The sequence below is a fragment of the Sorex araneus genome, chromosome 11, assembly GCF_027595985.1.
Source record: "Sorex araneus isolate mSorAra2 chromosome 11, mSorAra2.pri, whole genome shotgun sequence".
NCBI classification, from domain to species: domain Eukaryota; kingdom Metazoa; phylum Chordata; class Mammalia; order Eulipotyphla; family Soricidae; genus Sorex; species Sorex araneus.
The window spans coordinates 25,510,363-25,534,729 of record NC_073312.1 but is presented as its reverse complement, the minus strand read 5'-3'; the positions used below and the strand labels follow the sequence as shown (position 1 = coordinate 25,534,729).

At 38.9% G+C, this 24,367-nt stretch overlaps 1 protein-coding gene across 7 annotated transcripts in view; it reads left to right on the top strand.

The window, feature by feature from the left end:
• BTRC (beta-transducin repeat containing E3 ubiquitin protein ligase) overlaps nucleotides 1-24,367 on the top strand; it is a 195,567-nt gene that overhangs the window by 105,808 nt on the left and 65,392 nt on the right. For all 7 annotated transcript variants that reach the window (XM_055118750.1, XM_004616342.2, XM_004616341.2 and 4 more), the window contains one exon: nucleotides 18,329-18,418. In XM_055118750.1, the coding sequence (XP_054974725.1) occupies nucleotides 18,329-18,418 (90 nt within the window). The remainder of the gene's footprint in view (nucleotides 1-18,328; nucleotides 18,419-24,367) is intronic.

Here is a 24,367-nt window from a genome sequence, read left to right as displayed (position 1 = left end):
AGCAATTTATAGTAAGATTAAAACAATTCTAGTAAAAAAAAATCTGGATGACCAGTAATTGATATAACACAGTTATAACTTGGCCATTTGAAGATAAAATACTGGACCTATAAACCTAAATAAGTAGAACAGTATTGAGTAAGATAAATTTAGAGGTGGAAATACTGTGCTCACTATTCAGAAACAACTATAAAAAAAACAATGACATGACAAAAAGTTTTGGCAACTTTATTTAAGCTAACAAACGAATTTTCACTCTGCAAAGTTATAAATTAATTTTAATAGGCTGATCCAGATGGTCCATTTGGAAAATGGATAGGCTGATCTGTTGAAAATTAAACTAAATTTATCTCTCTCATACTTCAAACTGAAGCAAGAGAGAGAATCGTGCCTATTAAGTCCAGCACATACAGATGGACCAGCAGGTCACACATGGGACTAATCTGATTCATTTTTAAAATAAATGCATACATTATTGAATCATTTTCTACTTGCAAGATCTGTTGTGTGCAGTGTTTGAAAGAAATTTAATGTTTTTTTTTCTTTTCATAGCCTTTTAGCAGGTTTGTTTTATCCCTTCCACTTTAATTTAACAACCCTTTTTGTTTTTCCTCCAAGTGCTCCAAAATGATTTTTCTAATATCTGTCATTCACTGTTGAGATCCAAGCTCTGGAGATTAATTAGGTCATGAGGCTTTTCCCCCCCTCCCATCTTTTGTAAAGGGTTTTATCTCCATTCTCTTTGTGAAGAGCATGAACTCAGTGTTCTTGGAAAGAGAAATGGCCTTTAGAAACAGGGAAGTGGGAGATCCTCCTGGGGCCCTCAGAGTCTTTTAGCTTCTGGGTGTTTTAACAGCCCCATGAATGCAGATTTGTAAATTTATTGCAGTGCCATCTGGTTTTTTGCTCGAACCAGATTACTGTTGGCTTGTGTCTGTCTATTGTGGTGGTCACTCCCTAGGAGCTTGCCCTCTCAGTCTTGGAGAAGAGTGATGAATAGCAGGGGTCAATCTAAGCGGGTCACAGGGCAGCTGTCCAGGACTGCCCTGAACTTGATTACCCCACCGCTGATTTTTTTTTTAAGGTAGGTTATAATATATATGCTGCTTAAGTTCTCTCTGTCCTCTACTGCATATGACAATAATGAAGTGCCATTTGCCTCCCCCTCGCCCCCGTGGAGAAGTTAATATAGATAAAAAGATTTCAGTGCTGTCTTTTGCTTCTGTTTGATATAAGTAGAATCTGTAATGAGATTCTTTTGCAGTTGTTTTTAGCAGACTTTCAGAAAATTTTTGGCATTTGTTGATTACAAAATATTTAGTTGTGTTCTAGCAAGTTTACTTTGTTTAAAACTATTTTTTGCACATAAAAGCACTAGCTCAGTTTCCCCTTGTTGATTTGATATGACTACTTTATGTTAACTTGAAGTTATGTTATTAGAGAGGCTAAAAGAAGGGTTATAGCTATAAATTTTACAGGGATTGAAAAGATAATAAAGAAATATAACTAAACAAAATTTACAAAAAGATGGACAAAAATCCTTGAAAGTTATAATTTACATAATTTTTCTAAAATCATGAAGTAAAACATCCATTTAAAAATGAATTATTGGGGCTGGAGCAATAGCACAGTGGGTAGGGTGTTTGTCTTGTACGTGGCCGACCCGGGTTTGATTCCCAGCATCCCATATGGTCCCCCGAGCACTGCCAGGAGTAATTCCTAAATGCATGAACCAGGAGTAACCCCTGTGCAATGCCAGGTGTGACCCAAAAAGGGAAAAAAACAACAACAAATTATCAAAAGGTCCACGTGATTTCAGTTGTGAATTTATTTTATCTAACATTTAATGTATAATTAACACCAACTTCATAACACTTTGGAAAAATAGAGAAGCTGGAGAGATAATATTGTGGATAAGGCTCTTATCTTGCATATGGCTGACTGGAATCAACCCCTGTTACCATTTGTGGTCCCTTGAGTATCACCAGTAGTCATCTCTGAGCATAAGCCCTGAGCACTGCTCAATTGGCCCAGTTCCCCAAAAGAGACTATACATAATGCTCAGGAGGCCTAGAATCATTCCCACCAAAACTTGGCCAATGCTAAGACTCAGCGGTGCTGGAGCCCATGGTTCTCAGGGGGCCTCTAGGGCTATATCTGTTTGGTGGTGCTCGGGTGGTATGGGGAGCATCCCGTTGCTCATCAATTTGTTTGAGCGGGCACCAGTAACGTCTCATTGAGAGACTTACTGTTACTGTTTTTGGCATATCCAATACACACGGGTAGCTTGCCAGGCTCTGCCGTGCGGGCTCAATACTCTCGGTAGCTTGCCGGGCTCTCCGAGAGGGGCGGAGGAATCAAACTCGGGTCGGCCGCGTGAAAGGCGAAAGCCCAACTGCTGTGCTATCGCTCCAGCCCCAAAGCAGAGCATATGTAAGGCAAATGCCTCAGCCTTTGAGCTGTCTCTCCAGCTGTGGTGAGAATACATCTGAATTTTATGCTACCATAACTATAATTCCAAAACTGACAGAGACATTGGCAGAGAAAGACAACATTGGAGAAAAATTAAGAGAGGGGACTGGAGCAATAGCACAGCAGCTAGGGCGTTTGCCTTGTATGTGGCCGATCCGGGTTCAATTCCCAGCTTCCCATATGGTCCCCCGAGCACTGCCAGAAGTAATTCCTGAGTACATGAACCAGGAGTAACCCTTGTGCATCACTGGGTGTGACCCAAAAAGCAAAAAAAAAAAAAATTTGGAGATACTACTCTATATCATCATCATTTTGCATATTTGATTTGTCATTTCATATCATGTTTCAGAATAATCTTGTCACAATTGAGTAAGGTGAACTTTTATTTAAAGAATGTACACAGGCAGGTGCGTGTTTCTCAGTGTGCAGATCATTACAACATACTAGTGGACCGAAAGCTTACATTTGGTAGACTGGGAATACCTGTAAAGGTGATTAGAGGCTGCCCCAAAAGCCTTCGTCCCTCTCGGAGAACCCGGCAAGCTACCAAGAGTATCCTGCCCGCATGGCAAAGCCTAGCAAGCTGCCCGTGGCGTACTCGATATGCCAAAAACAGCAACAACAACGGTCATCCCCCTGACCCTGAAAGAGCCCCCAATACATCATCAGGCTACACTAGCACGCAACAGGGATGAATGGAGACGTTACTGGCAATCGTTGGAGCAACTCCATGAACAATGGGATGAGAGTGATACACAGAGTGGGAGCCAGAGATTGTAAAAGTAGCAGAGCACTTGCCTTGCACACATGCGACCCATACTCAATCCCTTGCATCCCATATAGTCCCCTAAGCACTTCCAGGTGTGATTCCTGAGCTCAGAGCAGCAGTGCCAGCACTGCCAGAATTGGCCCCAAAACAAATGAAAGAAATGTGAATGTCGCCAGGCAAGGGAGAGATAGGGAGCTTGCCTTGCACAAGCTTGTCAACTCCGCCTTTCCAGCAGTGCATAATTTCGTCTGAGCACATAAGATGTGGGTCCAAAGTAAAACAAAGAATACAAGGTAGTTACAGTCCCCCCCCCCCCACACCTTCATTTACTCCTAAAACCATAGGAACTGTTTGCATAGCTTTTATTCATATCTGCAAACAAGGGCAAAGGCCTGGGAGCCTATGTGAAAGTACTCATTACTTTTTGAAACTGTCTCCTTGCAACTTGCAACTCCTTTATTTCACGTTGGTGCTAATAGGATCTGTCAGCTCTGCCTTTCTCTGTAATTGAGTAAATTGTGACCTCTGTCTACTCCTTCCCCCACCCCCATTCTCTTTGTCTATGTGTCCACTTACCATCCTGAGAACGTGGGCAGTGATAAATAAGGCATTGAGTAGAGCTCTCTCAACTCTTTGAAAGCAGCATGATGCCAGCCCTCTAGTTATATTTCTTTAAGTGTTTACGTTTTCCTGTATTCTTTCTCTTGTGTAGCTGGAACCCTGGGGATGCAAAGCCATGAGAGAGGCCAAGAAGCTAACAAAGTAGCTGTCTCCCTTGTTAGCTTGTTCCTTTATTCTTTAAAAACAAGATAAAAACCATCTGGCTTAGGGCATTACATTTTCCTCCCCCATGCACCTCTATAGCTTGAGCGTTCACCTGCAGTGAGGGTTTACATTGATTAGGGAGGGAGCAATAATTCAAGCTTCCATCCTCTTCAAGGATACTTTGCAGTCTTTAAAGGTGCTGACCCACTGAGTTAAACTGTCAAGGGAGGATAAAAAAGTATCTTCATCCCAGGAGGTAACAGCTGCCAGGTTTTCAACACCTTGCACGCTGTTGGAAAAATGTCACAATTGTCAGCTGAAAGAAAAATGACTGTGTTGTCACTTTCTGTTAATGACTGGGCCTTATAAAAGGAATTACTTAAACCTTTTACAAAGAATAAGTAGCTATTTTCCTTGTCTCCCATCCTTTATCTCTTCCTTCTCCGTTCTACCTCACTCCCCCCACCTCCAAATTGCCATGTTGTGGAAAAATTGGAGTATATCTACAAAAAAATAGTGAAAAGCTCAGTATAAGCATGGAAATGTGGCTGCCATTGCTTCTTTATATAGTTGGATGAGTAGGAGGAAAAAGCATATCACTGACAAAAAATGACATTATAGTGTGTATTAAAACAACAACAACAAGTCATTCATAAGCCACTGAACTGAAAGAAAACATACTGTATTTCTGCTCTTTGGAGGACAATTTGTTTTCAAGCAGCGTCCAGATGGGTAAATACCAAAATACCACGGCATTTCTTTTTTTCAAGTGAGCCACTTATTTTTCCCTTTAAAATGAAAGAAAAGAAAAACCACAAAATTTTCTCCCTTTAACAGCCCTGTTATGTTTGTGGATGATGGCATTCCCGTTTTTCTGATATGATTGATGAGGGGGAAAGGTTTAATGAAGTCCCTGATATCATGTAGGCAGGGTTTTTTTTTTTTCCTATTTGTTTTAGGTTAGTCATTTTAATTGTACTGAGTAATTAGAAGGTATACACAGCCAAGGGAGCTTTGTTCTGATAATTGCTCAAGAAAGCCCATTCCCCATATGCAGTTGCTTTGTGTTAAGACATTTCTCCCCCTAGTGGCAATAGTAAGCACTTTGACTTGGCAGTAGGCAAGGTGTAATTGCAATATGACAAACTATGCTTAAGGGACTATCTTGTAAATACTTTAGTTTGGGGTTTGGCATTATTTCATTATATATGTGTGTTTTTCCCCTGTGAAACTTCATGCCCCCCCTTTCTTTTTCTTGAAGTGCTTTGGGGTTTGGATGGGAAAAAAATTGCCGGAGATGTTTATTAAAAAAAAAAAAACACCACACAACACAACACAGTGCATCCTGGGTAATGTTTTGCAGCTTGACTTAATTTTAGTCATCTGTTTTAATTACCTATTTATAAAAATGCTTTTGCATTTGTAGACATTATTTAATACTTTGGAAGAAGCACCTCATTTGAAATAAATAAATAAATTGTGCTTATTTTAAATAGTCCGTGTGAAAACCTTAAAGGTAATTAATGTAAGTCTCTTAAGTAAGACAAAAGTGATCTTTCCAAGTCTGATGAAGTGATTTGTTTATTTAACTCCCTACTTTGGCTGAATCCTTCAGAGTATAATAACTTTTTTAAAAATAAAAAAAAACATGGTTTGGTAATTTGTGCCTAGCTACAGAAACCCTTCTTCAAAAAAGAAGCAATTTAATAACCAGCTTTCTTAAAATTACTTTGAGGAAGGAAGACTGTATAGGGGGTTCGCGTTTTGTTTTATTTTTATTTCAGTGTAATCATTCTTTGATAAATTGTGTAATCACTGACTTAGTGGAAAAAATATTATTGAACTCCTGGGTTGCAATGACCATAAAAAGTGTATTTTCATACAGAGAGTTGAGATATTGTGAATAAATAATAAAGGAAACAGCTTATATGTTGGTCAAAGTCCATATGGGCCCAATTCATTTTGTGTTCAGTGCTTAATCTGGGTATGCCGTTAAAATACACAAACAACAAAACAACAGAAAACAGAGCTGGGGTGGGGATTGTGGCAACCGACTGTGCTTGTTGTATGAGTCATTTTAAAATTCTTCCCTGAGAACAACATAGAATGAGGGGTTTCAGATACAGTTTTGCAACTACTGAATGAGTTTCAGTAGCATTGGTCTGGCATTTTTAAAGCCCAGATCCAGCTTTCTTATCTGTGGCTTTTGTAGTTTGCCTTTCTAACCCACATTTTTGCTGGGGGCTTAATTTGATGTTACCATATATCTGAGTTCCTTGTCTCCCCCCACCACACCCCGAATCACTAGCTATTTTCATTATACTATATCTTGTATTGCTATAGGGCTGCTGAACAGATTTCTTAAGCAGCTTTTTGCAAGGTTAAAAGAATACAGTCTGGTAACAAGTTTGTGTCATTTTAAATATATACCTTCGAGTAAATAAGGAGAAGTCTGGCAATCAATCCCTTTTAGTGTGTTATATGTTTCACCTGACAACTAAACCTTCTATTGATTAGCCATTACTTTGTTAGATAATCCTATGTCATTGAATCCATTGTAAAAAATTAAACTCTTTAAAATGTTTTACCCTAGCAGCAGTGTGAAAATTGAAAACTTGTTCAGAATTACAGCCTGCTTTCACAAAGAAGGTAGTTTTCAGCAAGGCATCTTACTGGTTTATGCTTATGTACTTTATATGCAATATAAAAACATTAAACTACTCCAACGCAAAATTCTCTGCCTCTGGTTTAACAGTGAAGCTACCTTCTCAAATGTTGCATGGGGACAGAACCTATCTTGCTTGTGGCTAGTTTATCCACTAGTTTGACTTTAGCCTGTAGGGAGTCTTAAATGAATACAAAATAGTGACTTTTTAAAGAAATCTTTTTATTCCAGAGTTACCTAAGGACTATGGCACTTTTTTTTTCCATTATCCCTTAAACTAAAAAAAGGGAAAAAAACCCTTATTATTTTACAGTAGTACCTTTTATTGTTTTATACTTAAAGTGCTGCTGCACCATGACTATCACTGAAATGCCGAGATTCTTTTACTGTTATCCCAAGATTCTCCCTTAGCTCTCTCAAATCATAGTTCTATTTACTGTATATCTTGAAGTTTGTTTCCATTGGCCAATTTCCATTGTCTAATCCCTTGCTTTATTTTCTTTATACTCAACATATGAATGGGATCATCTGGTATTTGTCTTTTCCTTTCTGACTCACTTCACTTAGCATGACGTTCTCCGCTTCCATCCAAGTTGCAGCAAGCTGCAAGATTTCATCTTTTCTCATAACTGAGAAGTATCTCATTGTGTGTGTGTATATGTGTACGGACTGGGGTACACACATACACACACACAGCAGGTAGGGCATTTGCCTTGCACGCAGCCAACCTGGTTTTGATCTCGGAGAGCCTGGCAAGCTCCCGAGAGTATCCCGCCCGCACGGCAGAGCTTGGCAAGCTACCCATAGTATATTCAATATGCCAAAAACAGTAACAACAAGTCTCACAATGGAGATGTTACTGGTGCCCGCTCAAGCAAATTGATGAACAACAGGACAACAGTGCTACAGTGTGTGTATACATGTATATTTGTGTTATTTCTAGATATTGACTATTATAAATAATGCTGTGATGAACATAGGTCTGCACATGCCCTTTTGGTTTCTTTGTGTGTGTTCTGGAGGTTAACTCCCAGTAGTAGAGTCACAGGGTCATATGGAAGCTCTATTTTTATTTTGTTTTTTTGGAGCCACACTGGCAGTGCTCAAGGACTGTTCCTGACCCTGTACTCTGGGACATCTGTGGTACTAGGGATCAAACCAGAGTTTGACTGCATGAAAGGTACACCTTTGTAAAAAAATACAAACGCGCACGCTCGGAAGGGGGTGATGTGTGATGTGTGTTGTGTCGTTCGAGGGCTCTCAGGGCAGCATGATCTCTCTCTCTCTCTCTCTCTCTCTCTCTCTCTCTCTCTCTCGTGTGTGCTGCTGTGCTCTCTTCTGTCTCTCTATCTCTCTATCTCTGTCTCTGTAGTTTCTCCTCTGGTCTCTCCCGACCTCTCTGTCTCTGCTTCTGTGTCTTCTCTCTTGCTTCTGTGTCTTTTCTTTTTTCTGTGTCTTCTCTGCTGCTTCTGTGTCTTCCTCTCCACTTCTGTGTCTTCTTTCTTCTTCTGTGTCTTCTCCCCTCTTGTGCATCTTCTCCCTCTACTTCTCTTACAGTCTTAGTTTATAGAGCAATAACATAGGGTGGTGACACAAAGGTGGGTTAACATTAACAAATCAACAAAGAGGGATAAGGCCACTCCTCCAGGAGATTAACAAAATCTCATCTAAGGAGATTACTCCAGATTACTAGGAGATCCACTCAAGGGCGAGATCCCATCCAGGGTGTGTCGCTTTCTTCTTTCCTCAGCTAGTAATCCACTTAAATAGTTACAGTAAATTTACTTCTAATATTTCTACCAATGTCATTCTGTATGAGCACAGTAAGAGATATATTAGACTTCAAGTTTGGTTCTTCCTGAGGACATTCATTATATATTCCAGACCACAGTCCTCAGACCAGGTTGATCTTCCTAACCCCAGCAGGGTCCTAGTCTCGTTGTTACTTTTGGATCATGATAGCATTTGTCTATGACCATGCTCTCAAATTATAGTTGAGTATTGGGCCACTTTGGCCTTGCCCATTTTGATGCCAGTGTAGCTCACAGCTTGTCCTGGGTCCATTCCGTCCCTTGTCGGGACCCTGCTTTTGGGGTGCTAGGAACTAAGGGCAACTGAGTCGAAAAAGCAGATGTTCAGGAGTAAATATTATTGGAGTCAATCAGCTCCCAAGTTACAAAGCATAATATTAACTGTCTTCCTGTGTCCATACAGAAAGGACATTGCTTTAAGGTAAACTAAGTTCCATTTGTGGCAAGGCTGAAAGGACAAACCCAATGTTATCCTACACACCTTATCCCTTGTACTTTATCTTCTGCCCTTTTTAACCCTTAAGGAAATTTCCCAACCATTTTTCCAAAGAGGCTGAACTAAAGAACAGCCCCTGTATTATTTCTCTTTTGCCCACCTCACCCACCATAACAGCTTCCTTATTGTTTGTCAGTGAAATGTTTTGCTGCACCATCAATTCTGAATTGATGCCCTAGTGAATGAGTATTCCTGTTAGGATGCCTGTGTTATTCAGTGTGTTGAATATATACATACCACCCGCTTCTGGCCTGTAAGGTTTCTTTCAAAAGATGGGCTTTGATGGAGGGTGGGAAGCAGAAGGTGGCACACCTGGCACTGTTTCAGTGCTCAAGGAGGGACTCCTAGCTTGGTGCTCAAGGAAGTGACTCCTGGTGGTATTCAGGGGAACATATGTGGTGTCAGGATCTGAACCAGGGTAGCAGTTGCTGCAGTCATGTACAAGGCAAGTGCCTTATCTCTTCTACTATCTCTTCAGCTCTTGCTGTGATTTTTGTTTAGTTTTTTATTGTTGTTAGGGTTTTTTTGTTTTGTTTTTTGTTTTTAGTTTTATTTGGGGGCCATATTCAAAAAAACCTTGAGATGCTCAAGACTTATTCCTGGTTCTGGGCTCAGGGATCACTCCTGATGGTGCCAGCAATCAAACTGAAGTCAAATGCATGCAAGACCAACACCTTCTATCCTGTACTACCTCTCTGGGCCCCCTGCTCTGATTTTTAGGAAATTACCCTTATAGGTAATTTCTTCTCTTGATGCTCTAAGAATAGTATTCCACTATTGACTTCTGCATTTTAATTACTGTGTGTATTGGGCTTTTCTTTTTGGTTTTATCCTTTTTGAAACTCTGAACTTCCAGAATCTGGTCTATGTTGATCTTCAGATTGGGGAAGTTTTTAACTATAATTTTTCCTATCAAAACTTCTCCAGTTTCTCTTTTCTCTTCTTTTAGAGCCCCTACCAATTCAGATTTTTTTTTTTTGATGCTGTCTCATAGATCTCTGGTTTTTTCCCTCCATTTTTCTTTTTTTTCCTCCATTTTTTCTTTTTCACTTCTGACTTTTTGTATTTTGTCTTCTATCATGCTATTCATATCTTTGCTTTTGTCATTTTGCTGCTTAGTTTCTCTATTTTGTTTTCTAGTTCTCTTACTTTGCTATTCAGATTGGTAATTTCTGAGGCAGAAGAAATAGTACAGGTGATTAGGTGCTTATCTTGCACACAGCTGACTCCAGTTCAGTCCCTAGCACCACATATGGTTCCCTGAGCACAGTCAGATACAGTCCAATTCCATACCCTGCTCCCAAATAGGATTGATTATTTCTCACTGAAGGTATCTTAGACCTCCACTTCTTTATTATGTCTGGTACTGCAGTGGTGCTAGCATATAGATGACTCTTGACAGCTTTCTGCTGGACTTTTTTTGGGGTCAACAGATAGCAAGGGGGTTTACCTGGGGCAGACAGGGCAGGCTCCTTGGCTTTTAGAGACAGTCCTCTGGGCTGTTTCCGAAGGTCAGTGGTTGAACAGAAATATAGCTGTGTCTGTATGTATATCTATCTGTATATATGGCTTTGGGAGATTAACATGAGCATATGTTCATTTTGCAGATGGAATGTCTAGGAAATGGCCTAAATTTAACCCTGTTCTGTAAACTCCTACAAGTCTAGAACATATTTCCTGAATTTATTCCATTTGCCCTTGACTGTAATACATTCTCAAGAAATTTTAGAGGAAAGCAAATTTATTTCTATCTGCTGTGAAAATTTTCAGAAAAATTAGATAGTTGGTGTTTTTTTTTTTTTTTAGTTTTTCTAGACAAATCTCGTATTTCTATCTTTTTGGTATCTAAAAACATACTTTCTGTGTTTCCCTTAAAATGTTAACTGCATACTGTTATTGAAATAAAAATTTTATAGTAGAACTGGAGATGTAGCTCATAGTACATAGAGCACTTGCATTATGAGGCCTGGAGTTTGATTCTTGCCACTGTCAAATAAAAGTTCAAAAAACTCATATGATGAATTATATAGATGCTAATTGTATAATAAGTAAGTGGATCTTTTAATGTCTATTCACCTATGTAACCAAGTGTGGGCATTTTTTTTTCCTTTTTGGGTCACACCTGGCAATGCTCAGGGGTTACTCCTGGCTCTGCACTCAGGAATTACTCCTGGCGGTGCTCAGGGGACCATATGGGATGCTGGGAATCGAACCCGGGTCGGCCGCGTGCAAGGCAAGTGCCCTACCTGCTGTGCTATCGCTCCAGCCCCAAGTGTGGGCATTTTCAATTGCCCAAGAAATTTCCTTTGGTCTCCTTCTTAGCTTATTTTTTCAGCCCCAGTGAATCAAATGTTGATCAGCTTGCTGTCATAAATTATCTTTACCTTTTCTAGAATTTCATATGTTGGAATTAGACATTTTTAGGCTAGGTCTGGCTCTCAGCATGTTTATAAAATTAAGCTGTTTTGTGTATCAGTATTGTTTTTATTTTATTTTCATTGGTTAGAATTCATTAAACCATAAAAGAAGTCTTCCATTCTTTTTGTTTTGTTGTTTTCCTTGTGGTGTTGTTTTGTTTTGAGAGGGGGCGCACACAGTGATGCTCAGCGGTTACTCCTGGCTCTACATCCAGGAATTACTCCTGGTGGTGCTTGGGGGATCATGTGGGATGTTGGGTTTGAACCCAAGTCAGCCACATGTAAGGCAAGTGTCCTACCTGTTGTATAAAGTTGCATGAATGTCTTATATAAAGGTACTTTCAGTGAGCATGTGTTCAATACTTTTTCTTTTGCTTACTGATTACTCAGTTTCCTTTGGGAACTCTTTGTAAATGTCTTTGTTTCACTACTTAAAAAGTTGCATGGACTGGAGGAAACAACTGTGATTTCGAGTACCATATGCAACATATGGTCATAGGTTCAAATCTCTGGTATCCCACATTTGCTAAGTGTTGTCTACTATTTACAAAGGTAAATAGCAGTTGGTCCTGCTATGTGTGATTTCCAGCACTACAGGAAATTTCCTAAGGCTTTGCAATCAGATGTGCACAAGAAGCATCTCAAAGTAGATGTAAAACCTACTTTGGCAAGCACCAAGACTTGAAAAACACACCACTGCCAAGAAGTGCTATATCTGGTAAGCGTGCGTGTTAGCACTGTTGTGACCTCTGGCAAGCACCACAGCCATAAATTCTGTGCCGTAAGTAAGAATGTGAGAGCATCTATGCAAACACCATACCAAAGGGGTGTGGGGGCTGGAGCAATAGCACAGCGGGTAGGGCATTTGCCTTGCATACGGCCGACCGGGTTCAATTCCCAGCATCCCATATGGTCCCCTGAGCACTGCCAGGAGTAATTCCTGAGTGCAAAGCCAGGAGTATCACCGGGTATGACCACTCCCCCCCCCAAAAAAAAAAAAAACGTAATCTGAAGGGTGCAAGCCTTGGTATGCACCTTAGATCCTACCTTCCCAGGCATCAGAATCCAGGCTTCCTGCTTGCGAGACAGGCACTTTGACCACTGAGCCAACTTCTGTACCAACTTCATATAAATTTCAGAATCACCATAGCAATTCCATTTATTTATTTATTTATTTATTTATTTATTTATTTATTTATTTGCTTTTGGGGGGTCAGTTTTCTTTTCCAGCAGTGACCACCTGAGCACAGAGCCAAGAGTAAGCCCTGTGTACCACCGAGTGTCTCCCCACATGTAGTCCCCTACAAAAAAATTCAAAGGATATTTAGATGCCAAGATTTAAATATGATTTTTTTTTTGCTTTTTTTTTGGGTCACACCTGGCGATGCACAGGGGTTACTCCTGGCTCTGCACTCAGGAATTACCCCTGGCCGTGCTCAGGGGACCATATGGGATGCTGGGATTTGAACCCGGGTCGGCTGCGTGCAAGGCAAACGCCCTACCCGCTGTGCTATCTCTCCAGCCCCTAAATATGATTTTTATTTATTTTGAAGACTTTGAATTCAGCTGATACCTCGAATTCCAATCCAACACCAGAATCTGTTCTAGATTTCTTCCTTTTTGTATAATTTTCTAAGACTAAGAAATTTAATACAGGATTTTTTTTTCCTTTGAGCATTTAGAAAAATATTTTTCCTCAAAGTGTTGTTGATGCTGAAAAGTTCCTTGTTATTTATATTATTGTTCTCATGTTTGTAATATCATTCATTCATTTTGTTTTGATGCTTTCTCAGTTTTATCTTAATTATTGTTTTTCAGTAATTTAACTGTGCTGGATCAAAATCTTATTTTCTTGGCATTCAACCTCTCTTGCTTGGGCTTGCTGATCTTAGATCAGTAAGCTGATGATTTTCACCAAATTTTAGTAATACTTGGGGCTGGAGCGATAGCACAGCGGGTAGGGCGTTTGCCTTGCACGCGGCCAACCCAGGTTCGATTTCCAGCATCCCATATGGTCCCCTGAGCACCGCCAGGAGTAATTCCTGAGTGCAGAGCCAGGAGTAACCCCTGTGCAGAGCCAGGTGTGACCCAAAAAGCAAAAAAAAAAAAAAATTAGTAATACTCACTATTTCTGTAACTTTTCTTTAGTATGCTAGTCGTTACTCTCTTTTAAGTTCATTGACTTTTTCTTATGCCATTTCTAATCTGCTTTAAAACCCAACCTCTCAGATAGTCTACTTCTCAGTTATAAAATTTCTTTTTCGTCCATTTTAAATTCTTTTTTTCTAGTGAAATTTTCATTAATTTCTTTTGACTGTAGCTTTCATTTTAATTATTAAACGTATTTCTTATCACTCTTTGGGGCAAGATTCCCATGCTTTTTATATGCTGATTCTCAGTTAGGTTGTCCCATTATTTTTCTTTTGACTGACTCACGTATCTGTTCATATCTCAAGGTTTTTGTATTATAGAATATATATATTATCTTATTTTTCTTTGTTGGTTTTTGGACCACACCTAATCTTGCTCAAAGCTTACTCCTGACTCTGTGCTCAGAAATCACTCCTGGTGTGGCTAAGGGGACCATATATGGTGCTGTAGATCGAACCCAGACTGGCCCCATGCAAGCCTTACGCACTGTATTATCACTCCAACCTGTAAGAGTAAAATTTTAAATGATGTATTGCTGAGACATTTTTTTTTCTTTTTGGGTTGAACCTAGCAATGCACAGGGGTTACTCCTGGCTTTGCACTCAAGAATTACTCCTGGTGGTGCTCTGGACCATATGGGATCCTGGGAATCGAACCTGGGTCGGCTCTGTGCTAGGCAAACGCCCTACCCGATGTGCTTTTGCTCCAACCCCATTTTTCAAATCTTTCTCTCATTACTGGCTGATTCCTGTGATTTGTGTGGAACCTTGGTTTGCTTTTGCCTTTAGCTATAAGACTGGTTTTCATGAGGGTCTTTCTGAGACTTTAGTGAAAGTTGGATACTTAACTCAGCATATTTAAGAATCATTCTAAAGTTCTTTTTGCTCGTGAGCAGTAGCTGGAATCATTACTCAAATCTTTCAGTCTTCTGGGCATTAGAATCCTGGGAATCTCTCATTCCTATGTTTAGTTTGGGAGGTAGCACTTAATTTGAGGAGAAGGCATGTTTTGATGCTTCCTCCATCCCACTGATTTCTGTTTTCTGTGATTTCTCATCAATGTCCAGCCATTATGGCATTTCTGAACTCCATCCTCTGATCTCAAGCCAATAGATTATGGCTTTCTAATTGAATTTTTGTTACTTTTCCAAGTGGACTGGTAATACCCTCAAGGAAACGAGCACATAAACACAGATCTCTCTGTGATTCTCTTTCAAGGTCAGTCCTCTCCTACACCCACTTAGGTCACTCTCCAATGAGTTTAAGTACTTATTGAGAAAAGAATTTTCTGTCAGTTTTTTCATGGATATATGCATCAGAATTAATCCAATACAAATATTGGCTTAAAATTTTATTTTATTCAGTAAATACCAAGTAGTTTATGTTTTTAAACAAGACTGGAGATACTACTTAGTGATAGAAAAGATAGAAAAGAAAATGGAGTAAAGTGACTATGTATATAGTCCTGGTCTTAATCCCTGACACCACATACCAACTTCCCCCTCTGGCACTACCAGGTATGGCTCCAATTTAAAAGTAAAAATTATGCTGTCTGTGTATGAACAACAAATGTTTTTACATTATTAGTAGTTGCAAAAAGTATTAACATTGAGCCCAGAATACACATGTACCAATAACCCTTACATAGTCAAATGATCCAGCTTATTCCTTTTAAAATATATCTTCAAATAACTTGAAGATGTAAGTATTAAACAGGTAATTATTTTAAAGGTTTAAGTTGTTTAAGTGAAAATACAGTTTTGTTTTTCCTCCATTTTCTTTTAGTTATGGAAGGTACACCTGAAGGTGCTTGGGCGACCATGTGCTGTGATTAAACCTGAAGTTTCTACATGCACATACTCCAGCCTTTTGATCTCTCTTCCAGCCCCATCAGTTTTCTTAAATTTTGTTTTTATTTACATAATATATTTCAATAGTGACAGTTGATCAAAAGTAAACTGTATAAGGTATCAATGAAGCACTGCTGATATTAAAAAATGGGATGAGAAATCATAGTTCTTCCTTACAGAAAAAATTGCAGTTAATAAATATAGAAGAAAAGGGAAATTAAAGTCACCTTTAAAAACCACAATAAAGATTGAGAACCACAGTAAGATTTCCATATATAAGATTAATGGATGCTGAAATTATCAGACAAATGTGAAATGGAAACTATTTGCATTGTTCCAATATATTCTTCCCTATTGTATCCAGGGACAGGAGTAAATTAACAATGGAGAAGCTTAGCAGGCATAACTCTAGGCAAATGATTAAAGGTTAACATGATCACTCTGGATACATAGCAACATACCTCCTGACTTGATGCCTTGAAAAGGGCACTTACTTTGGTGGGTAGTATCCTTTACTATGTATAACCTTAGACGTATAATATGAGCCTCCCTATCTGTACTCTGATAGTGAGAGACATGAGACAAACCCAAATCAAGGGACATTCTGTAGGCTACTTAATCAGTATGTTTTCGAAGAAGTGACATCATGAGAAACAAAACAAGACTAAGGAATTGTTATGGATTAAAGAACATAAGGATAAATATCAGTTAAGTAAATGACAGGTCTTAGGTGCTAAACAAAAGACATTTTTGGGGAAAGTTAACTCAGTAAATTTTCATGTTAATCCCTTTTTGATACATGTTTGATTTTCCAAGAAATTAGCATAAGAGGAAGCTGAGGAAGGGTATATAGGAATTTGTAAATATATATTTGAAACTGTTCTACAAATACAGAACTTTTAATTTTTTTTAGTATTATAAAAGATTGCTTCTATCTAATGTTTCCCTTCTTAATTTCAATACACATATTTCTACAACATAGTTCTCAAAAAGTATTTGAGGACCAGTGAACGGTATTAACATAAATGGTGGAAATTGTTATAAATGAAATTTCTTTTATTTTATTTTATTTTTTTTATTTTTGGGTCACACCTGTGATGCACAGGGGTTACTCCTGGCTCTGGACTCAGGAATCACCCCTGGAAGTGCTCAGGGGACCATATGGGATGCTGGGAATTGAACCTGGGTCAGCCATGTGCAAGACAAACACCCTACCCGCTGTGCTACCGCTCCAGCACCCTATAAATGAAATTTCTTACAAGCTTTGGGGAAGAGATGTAGCAGTATTTAGCTTGTTAAAAGCTTGTTTTAACAAGCTTTCAGATGATTCTGATGTATAGGACTATAAAACATTTTGTTAATATATAGGCTAGCTATTAGTATTTCTGTACTATAAAGTATAATCAATGGTATGAGCATGAGCTTTCACTCACTCCCCTATATGTGCTCAGGGGCTTCTAGCTTTGTGCTTAGGGATCATTCCTGATGGTACTTGGGACTATATGTGTCACCCAGGATCAGAACCATCACAACAAGCATGGCAAGTGCCTTAACCCAGGCATTATCTCTTTGGGCCCTCTGTGGATTATTTATATTGTTGTAAAATACATGTCATACAATGCTTAGCATATTTATCATTGAGACACATAGTTTAGTTGTGTATATTCACATTATTGTCTGTTATCACTCCATCTATATCTAATTCTTTTCATCTTACAAGACAGACTCTGTAGTCATTAAACTGTACTTTCCCATGACACCTTTCTTCTAGACCCTGGCAACAATAATTCTACTTTGTTTCTTTATGATTTTGATAACTTTGAACATCTTGTGAATGGAATCATGTATCTTTCTTTATTTTTTGTGGGGGTGTGGCTTATTTCATTTACTATAATATCTTCAAGAATCATCCTTGTTGGGGCTGGAGCGATAGCACAGCGGCTAGGGCATTTGCCTTGCATTCAGCCAACCCGGGTTTGATTCCCAGCATCCCATATGGTCCCCTGAGCACCACCAGGAGTGATTCCTGAGTGCAGAGCCAGGAGTAAACCATGAGCATCGACAGGTGTGACCCAAAAAGGAAAAAAAAAAATCATCCTTGGGACTGGAGCAATAGCACAGCGGGTAGGGCATTTGCCTTGCACGCGGCCGACCCTTGTTCGATTCCCAGCATCCCATATGGTCCCCCGAGCACTGCCAGGAGTAATTCCTGAGTGCAGAGCCAGGAGTAACCCCTGAGCATCACCGGATGTGACCCAAAAAAGGAAAAAAAAATAGACAGAATCATCCTTGTTAGCCTGTATGTCAGAATTCCCTTCCTTTTTAAAGACTCGGCTCTACCATATGTGTATACCATATTTTGCCTTCATCTATCAACAGGCTTTTGGGTTGTTTTTTTTCTGAACAATGCTGCTGTGAATATAAATACACATCTATCTGTCTAGCTCTATATATTCAGTTTTTGTGTAGATCACACCTGAGGATGCTAAGGTTATTATACTATGCCAAGATTGAACCCAGGACTTTGTACAACTCAATCCCCACCCCTGTAACTGTCCTAATGGGTTTATATATAGTGTCTTATAATCTTGGTTTATATTTTGCTGGGCATCTCTTCCTAGGTGATTGCCATATGCATATCTTCTTTGGAGTAATATCTATTCAAATCCTTTGCTCCTTTTCCAATAGCCAGCACTCCTGTTTTTCATCTAAACAGTGAAGCCTCTTCTACTCTCATATCTGTGTATTGTCACAACGTTGACTCTTTTTTTCTCAATTTCTGTATTTCCCCATTTGCCGTAAATTCATTCATTCATTTACACTAAATCTGGAATTTACCTGGGATCTCTTCTTGTGTTGGTTTTAAAAAGTGGTGTGGAATTTGAAAATTCTGTATGACGGTATTTTTATATCTCAAAAAAATTTCTTTCCAGACTTACAACAGCTGTGCCAGACTCTGCTTAAACCAAGAAACAGTTTGTCTAGCAGGTACTGCTATGAAGACTGAAAATTGTGTGGCCAAAGTAAGTACTATAAATCATAAAAATGCGTTTTACCACATTATAGTAATACTTTATCTGTGTTATCCTCACTAAATATTGTTATTTAATTGTAGTTTTATATATTTATTATATTTATTTGGTGTCAGAAATTAAACTCAAGGTCTCACGCAAGATTATTTTTTGTTTGGTTTGGTTTTTTTCCACACCCAACAGTGCTCAGGGCTTACTCCTGGCTCTGTGCTCATGGTCACTCATGGTGGACTTAAGAGGACCATATAATGGGGTACTGGGGATCAAACTCCAGATTGGTGTGTGCAAAAGAGGTGCCCTACCTGCTGTACTATCACTCTAGCCCCCAAGATTATATATTTTTTAAGAAATAAAGTAGGCTATGCCGGAGTGATAGTACAGTGAGTTGTACGCAGTTGACATAGGTTTTGCCCCTGGCACTACATAAGATTCCCTGAGCTCTCTGGTGGTGATCCCTGAGTGCAGAGCCAGGAATAAACCCTCACCACTACCAGACATCGCCCAAAACAAAAATTGTTTTTAAAGGCACCATTTTATCCAAAGTTGTTATGTAAGAAAATGCACGATTATTTTTATAAGTAGTCATGATTTTTATTTTTTTATTTTTTTGCTTTTTGGGTCACACCTGACGATGCACAGGGGTTACTCCTGGCTCTGCACTCAGGAATTATTCCTGGTGGTGCTCAGGGGACCATATGGGATGTTGGGATCGAACCCGGGTCGGCCACGTGCAAGGCAAACGCCCTACCCACTGTGCTATCGCTCCAGCCCCAGTCATGATTTTTAAAAAGTAATTGAGTGTAGGGAATCCTGCTTAAGGAGATCCCTCCCATAATTCAGGAACTTCCCTCCTTTCTTTTGGCCTTCTCTTAAATAAAATATTTCTAAAAATACAAATGTAATTAAATTTAGGATGCACTATTGCAAGGATCATGAAATATTATAAAAAAGTTCTTAATGTATTACTCATTACTGGCTAATGGTATAAATAATTAGCCAGATTACAAATAATTACTATTGGTAATCTTGATTTGAGTGGACAAGTATGTTTTATCATGCATGTAAGATTTCTTTCATATATATAAATATGTATCTTATGTATAGTATAGATAATCATTTCAGGGAAGGGTCATATCCAGTGGTGCTCAGGATTTACTTCGCACTCTGTGCTTAGGGAACACGTTCCTTGTGTGACTCGGGACTATATGAGGTGCCAGGGACTGAACCCAAATTGGCTGTGTGTAAGACAAGAGCCTTACCCTCTGTAGTATCTCTTCTGTCCAAAGATAATCATGCAAACTTTTAGGGACCCTGGGCTTTTTATCAGTTATAGATCAAATTATTCAAGTATCATTTACTACTCAGAAACTTTAACATTTTGTTTTGGGGCTATACTCAGCTGTGCTCAGGGAATATGCTTGGCTCTATGCTTAGGGGGTCTCTTCTGACAATGCTTTGAGGACCACATGCATCACTGGCACCAAACTGGGGTTGGTTGTATCCAAAATGAGTGCCTTATCCTCTGCACTTTGACTTAAATTTATGTATGTTTTATTCTTATACAAAAAAGTAAAATTTTATGAGTACTCTATTTAAAATTTTTATTTTGCATATCTGCAGTGGTGCTGCCTTTATAATTATTTGGGGATTTGTCATTTGATTTTTTGATTTTAACTTCCTCACCATTTGGGGGGAGGGTCCGCACCCAGTAGTGCTTGGGCAGCTCCTGGTGGTTTTTAATATATATATGTATATATCACTGTATCACTGTCATCCCGTTGATCATCGATTTGCTTGAGCAGGCCCAGTAATGTCTCCATTCATCCTAGCTCCCTGAGATTTTAGAGCCTCTCTTTACTCGTCCTTCCCAACAGTGCTGGTTAGAGGCTCTTCATGGTCAGGGGAATGAGACCCATCATTGTTACTGTATTTGGCATATGAATACGCCACGGGGAGCTTGCCAGGCTCTTCCATGTGGGCAGGAATCTTTTGGTAGGCTATCTGTCTCGATGCAGTCGTGTGCGCTTCCGGGAGCTTGTTTTTATAGTCTCTGGATGTTGGCCGTTGGTGGGATTACATGGCGCGTCGGCAGTTTCTGGGTGTAACTGCCTAGCTACTGGAAAATGGGATGGGTGGACTAGGCCCAGTCCCAGTCCGAGCAGCCTTGAAGATCTCGGCCCCGGGTCCTGCACACCTGGGTTCCTCTGCTGGTTTCTTCATGCGTGAGGCTCATCCAAACTATGGAGATATATACTATGGAGAATGGCTTTGAGCATGGCTGTGGCTAGGTTCTGAAGGTCTTCAACTGATGGGGCTCTGTGTATATACATTTTTTATTAAATACATCATGATTTACAAAGTTTATTATGCAGTCATTCTAAGCATTGAGTATCCCAATACCACCAGTGTGACCTTCCCTCCATTAATGTCCCTATTTTCCCTCCCATCCCCAACCTGTCCTTAGGCGCATAACAGATTTCTTTATATTACTTGTTCGAACAAAACTTTAAGAAGTGGCAAATAGAATGATTAGGAAATAAATAGTAAGAGACAACTTGTGAATGGTAGTGATTATAGCCTATGTAAATAAGGAAAATAAAACCCTTTAATACAGTATAATAAAATGCTTATTCTCATTTATTTAAGTAGGCTCTCAACTCTGGAAGATAAAGTATATTCGTTGAATTTTATATTTGGATCTCATGGTAATAGTCATGCCTTACCTGTTTTTAATAAAACTTTTTTTTTTTTTTTGCTTTTTTGGGGCATCTGCAGCGATGCTCAGGGGTTACTCCTGGCCCTGTACTCAGGAATTACTCCTGGCGGTGCTTGGGGGACCATATGGGATGCCGGGGATTGAACCCAGGTCAGCCGCCTGCAAGGCAAACCATCCTACCCGCTGTATTATCGTTCTGGCCCCTTAATAAAACTTTAAAAGAAATTTTGTGCTAATATATTTTGGAGCTTACATGAAATAGGTAAGGCCTTTTTGTGTAAATTTTCCTTCTACACTTTATATAAACATTGTGGTTTACAAAGTTGTTGATGATGATTTGTTACAGGCATTCAGTATTCTAACACAAGTCCCACTCCTGATGGTTCTTGAGGGCCCCCATGGTATCAGATATCAGGGTTCCACAGAAAAACATGCACTGCAATATTGAGCCCTTTGCACTCTTTCCCTGTGCGCCCAACTGTAACTCTAGTTTAACCTACATCAGGATCTTTATTACTTATTGTTATTAGAGCCAGGCCCTTGTTATATGGTTTATAGATATCCTTTGCTACGAAAATTAAGGGGCAATAAATTTTTTGGTCACTTGAAGGTGCTTGGGATACCATATGGTACCAGGGGTTGAATGTGGGACTTTGCCATGCAAAGTGTGCACTGCAGCCCTTTGAGCTGTTTTCTCAACCCTTTTTTGTTAATTAATTTTATTATTGCTTTGTAAATTTTATTTTAATCTCCATTCTTTACTATACTATTAATGGTAGTGCTTCATTCATACAACCTCTCAACATCACACCCTCACCAGAGAGTTTATTAATGTCTCAGGGTCCCCCTGAATTACCCCCCCACCATCTTCCAGATTGTAAGTTCAGTTCTGTAGACCATCATTTTACTTCTTTAAACATGTACTAGTCTCTGGATCTATTTTATCAGCTGAAAATTCACCATACTAAATATAACTTTTTAAAATGATTCCTGTAAGAAATGTCAGAATATATTTAAAATGATAGTTAAGAAAGATACCTAGTCAAATATCAAATTAAAATGCCACAATACTTTGGAATAAAATTACTATACACCACATTTATTTCATTGTCATTTAGTAACAACTAGCAAAGTGCTTACTGAACTTCGTTTTATATGGGGGCTCAATTATTTGGTCCTTTAAGTGTAATCCTTCTCCTTTTGACCACACTGTTCCAGATCTAACATAAGTGGATGACTTCTGGCTAAACAAGGTAAAATCTTAGCATGAGCACGGATCCAAGGACAGGGTGATGATTTTAATGAGTTCCATTGAGTGCTGGCCAAGTGAGCATCTGTTCCTTTTGTTTCCCCCATACTTTGTAAGCCAGAATCTCGAAGCTACATAGTTGCATATTGGTGTGTCTTTGTAATACGTCCCCACCCCCAACCCCCACCCTCTACTTCAGTGGTGCATGGTTAGAAATCTTCTGGCATCTGGCACATGGCATAATTTCTTCTATGCTCTTGGGTGAGGAAATAAGTTTGCTCATTGCTGCTTATCAGTCTGTTTCCTTTGCTCCCAGATGGTGACCCTTTCATCCCACTCTTGCTTATTGTAACATTATTTTGACACCTATTTCCTTTTGTAGCCTCTGTAAATACCCTAATTCAGTAATGATTACTATCATTTCTTATTAACCAACAGTCTGGATTCCTTTATTGGTCCACATTCTGTCTTTATTAGCCCACATTCTGTCTTCTGGTTCATTGCTTCAGATTTTGAACTAGTTAGTTGGTCAATGACAAATGAAAGCATGAGCTGAAAATATTTCTTTCTTGCTACCTCTAACAGGTCCCAGTAACATGGAAATAAGGAGAGGGTTTTTCATTTTTTTATTTACAGGGGTTACCTGTAGCTCATGTTTTGTAGCCGTAGCTCTAGTTGCTTCCTCAATACTTGACCTATGAAAGGTAATGATTTACTATTATTTTTGTAGGCCTGCTAGCTTGTCCCTGTTTCCTATTCTCTCTTCCCTTAGCCAAATAATTTATCTACTACACTTTATATGACAGTTGTGGTTTGTGAATTGGTACGAGTATCTGGGTTCTTCTACTTTTGTTTTGAGTCATATACTCAGAGTCTAAAACCTTAGTATTTTATTATGTGTATCTAAGTTTTAGAGAAGACTTTAATACTAGTTTTTCCTTAAAAACAACAAAGTTATTATGTTTAGACCCGTATCATACATTTTATGTATCTCTTCTTTGCCAGAAACATCTTACAATAATTGTTTTACAATAGGTCTATGTAAAGAAACCCACTTTAGAATACAAGAAAACAAAGTTGTAGGACAAACTGCAGCTACCCAAATTGAAGAATGAGGCTTAGGAAAAAGGAGTCATTTTATTATTTACTACTTAATCCAAGCAATAATATTTGGAAGCATTGAAATGCCTTATTTTCTCCAAAAGCCTTTCTTCTTACTAATTACAATCCCATAGTTTATGAGATTTATGCTTGGAACATGATGAGCTCTATATTTATTGTAGCTTTAAATGGACAATCATTATTGACTGCTAGCTCAGTCTTTAAAATCAATAATCATGTTGTACCTAATTGTCAGTCTTCATGGTATTTTTTAATTTGTAAAGAAAACTAACTGGATATATCAAAAGCATTAATTTTTCATTTTATCTTAAGTATTCTTGAAATTTTGGGTATCAGGCTTTCCTCTAATCTACACACACACACTCTCTCTCTCTCTCTCTCTCTCTCTCTCTCTCTCTCTCTCTCTCTCTGTCTCTGTCTCTCTCTCTCTCTCCCTCACAAAGTTAAAATTTCATTGTTTGATCACACCTATCTATACTGCTGGCTAGGTAGAAGTTCTGCCTCTTTGTGTTTAGAAAATAAGCCCTTTTAGTAGTCCTTTGTAGATGTTCTGTATTGTAGTTGTTTTTTACTTGAGACTAATAATCTGTTTGCAACTGACTGAGACAGAAAAATGTGATGTTCCTTTCCACTCACTCCAGATTTTGATAGAAGACTTGTTTTATTTATTTCCAAAATTATATCCGCAGGAAACAAGCTGTTTAAATTCAGATTATGCTGAAGCAAAATGGTCCTGGTATGAGAAGCAACGTGCTGTTTTACGAGCACAGAGTCCCTTTTCTCATAACTGATTGATAGTAAATATTTTCCTGAAGAATTATTGCCAACCATGAACAGTGCAACTGTTTCACTT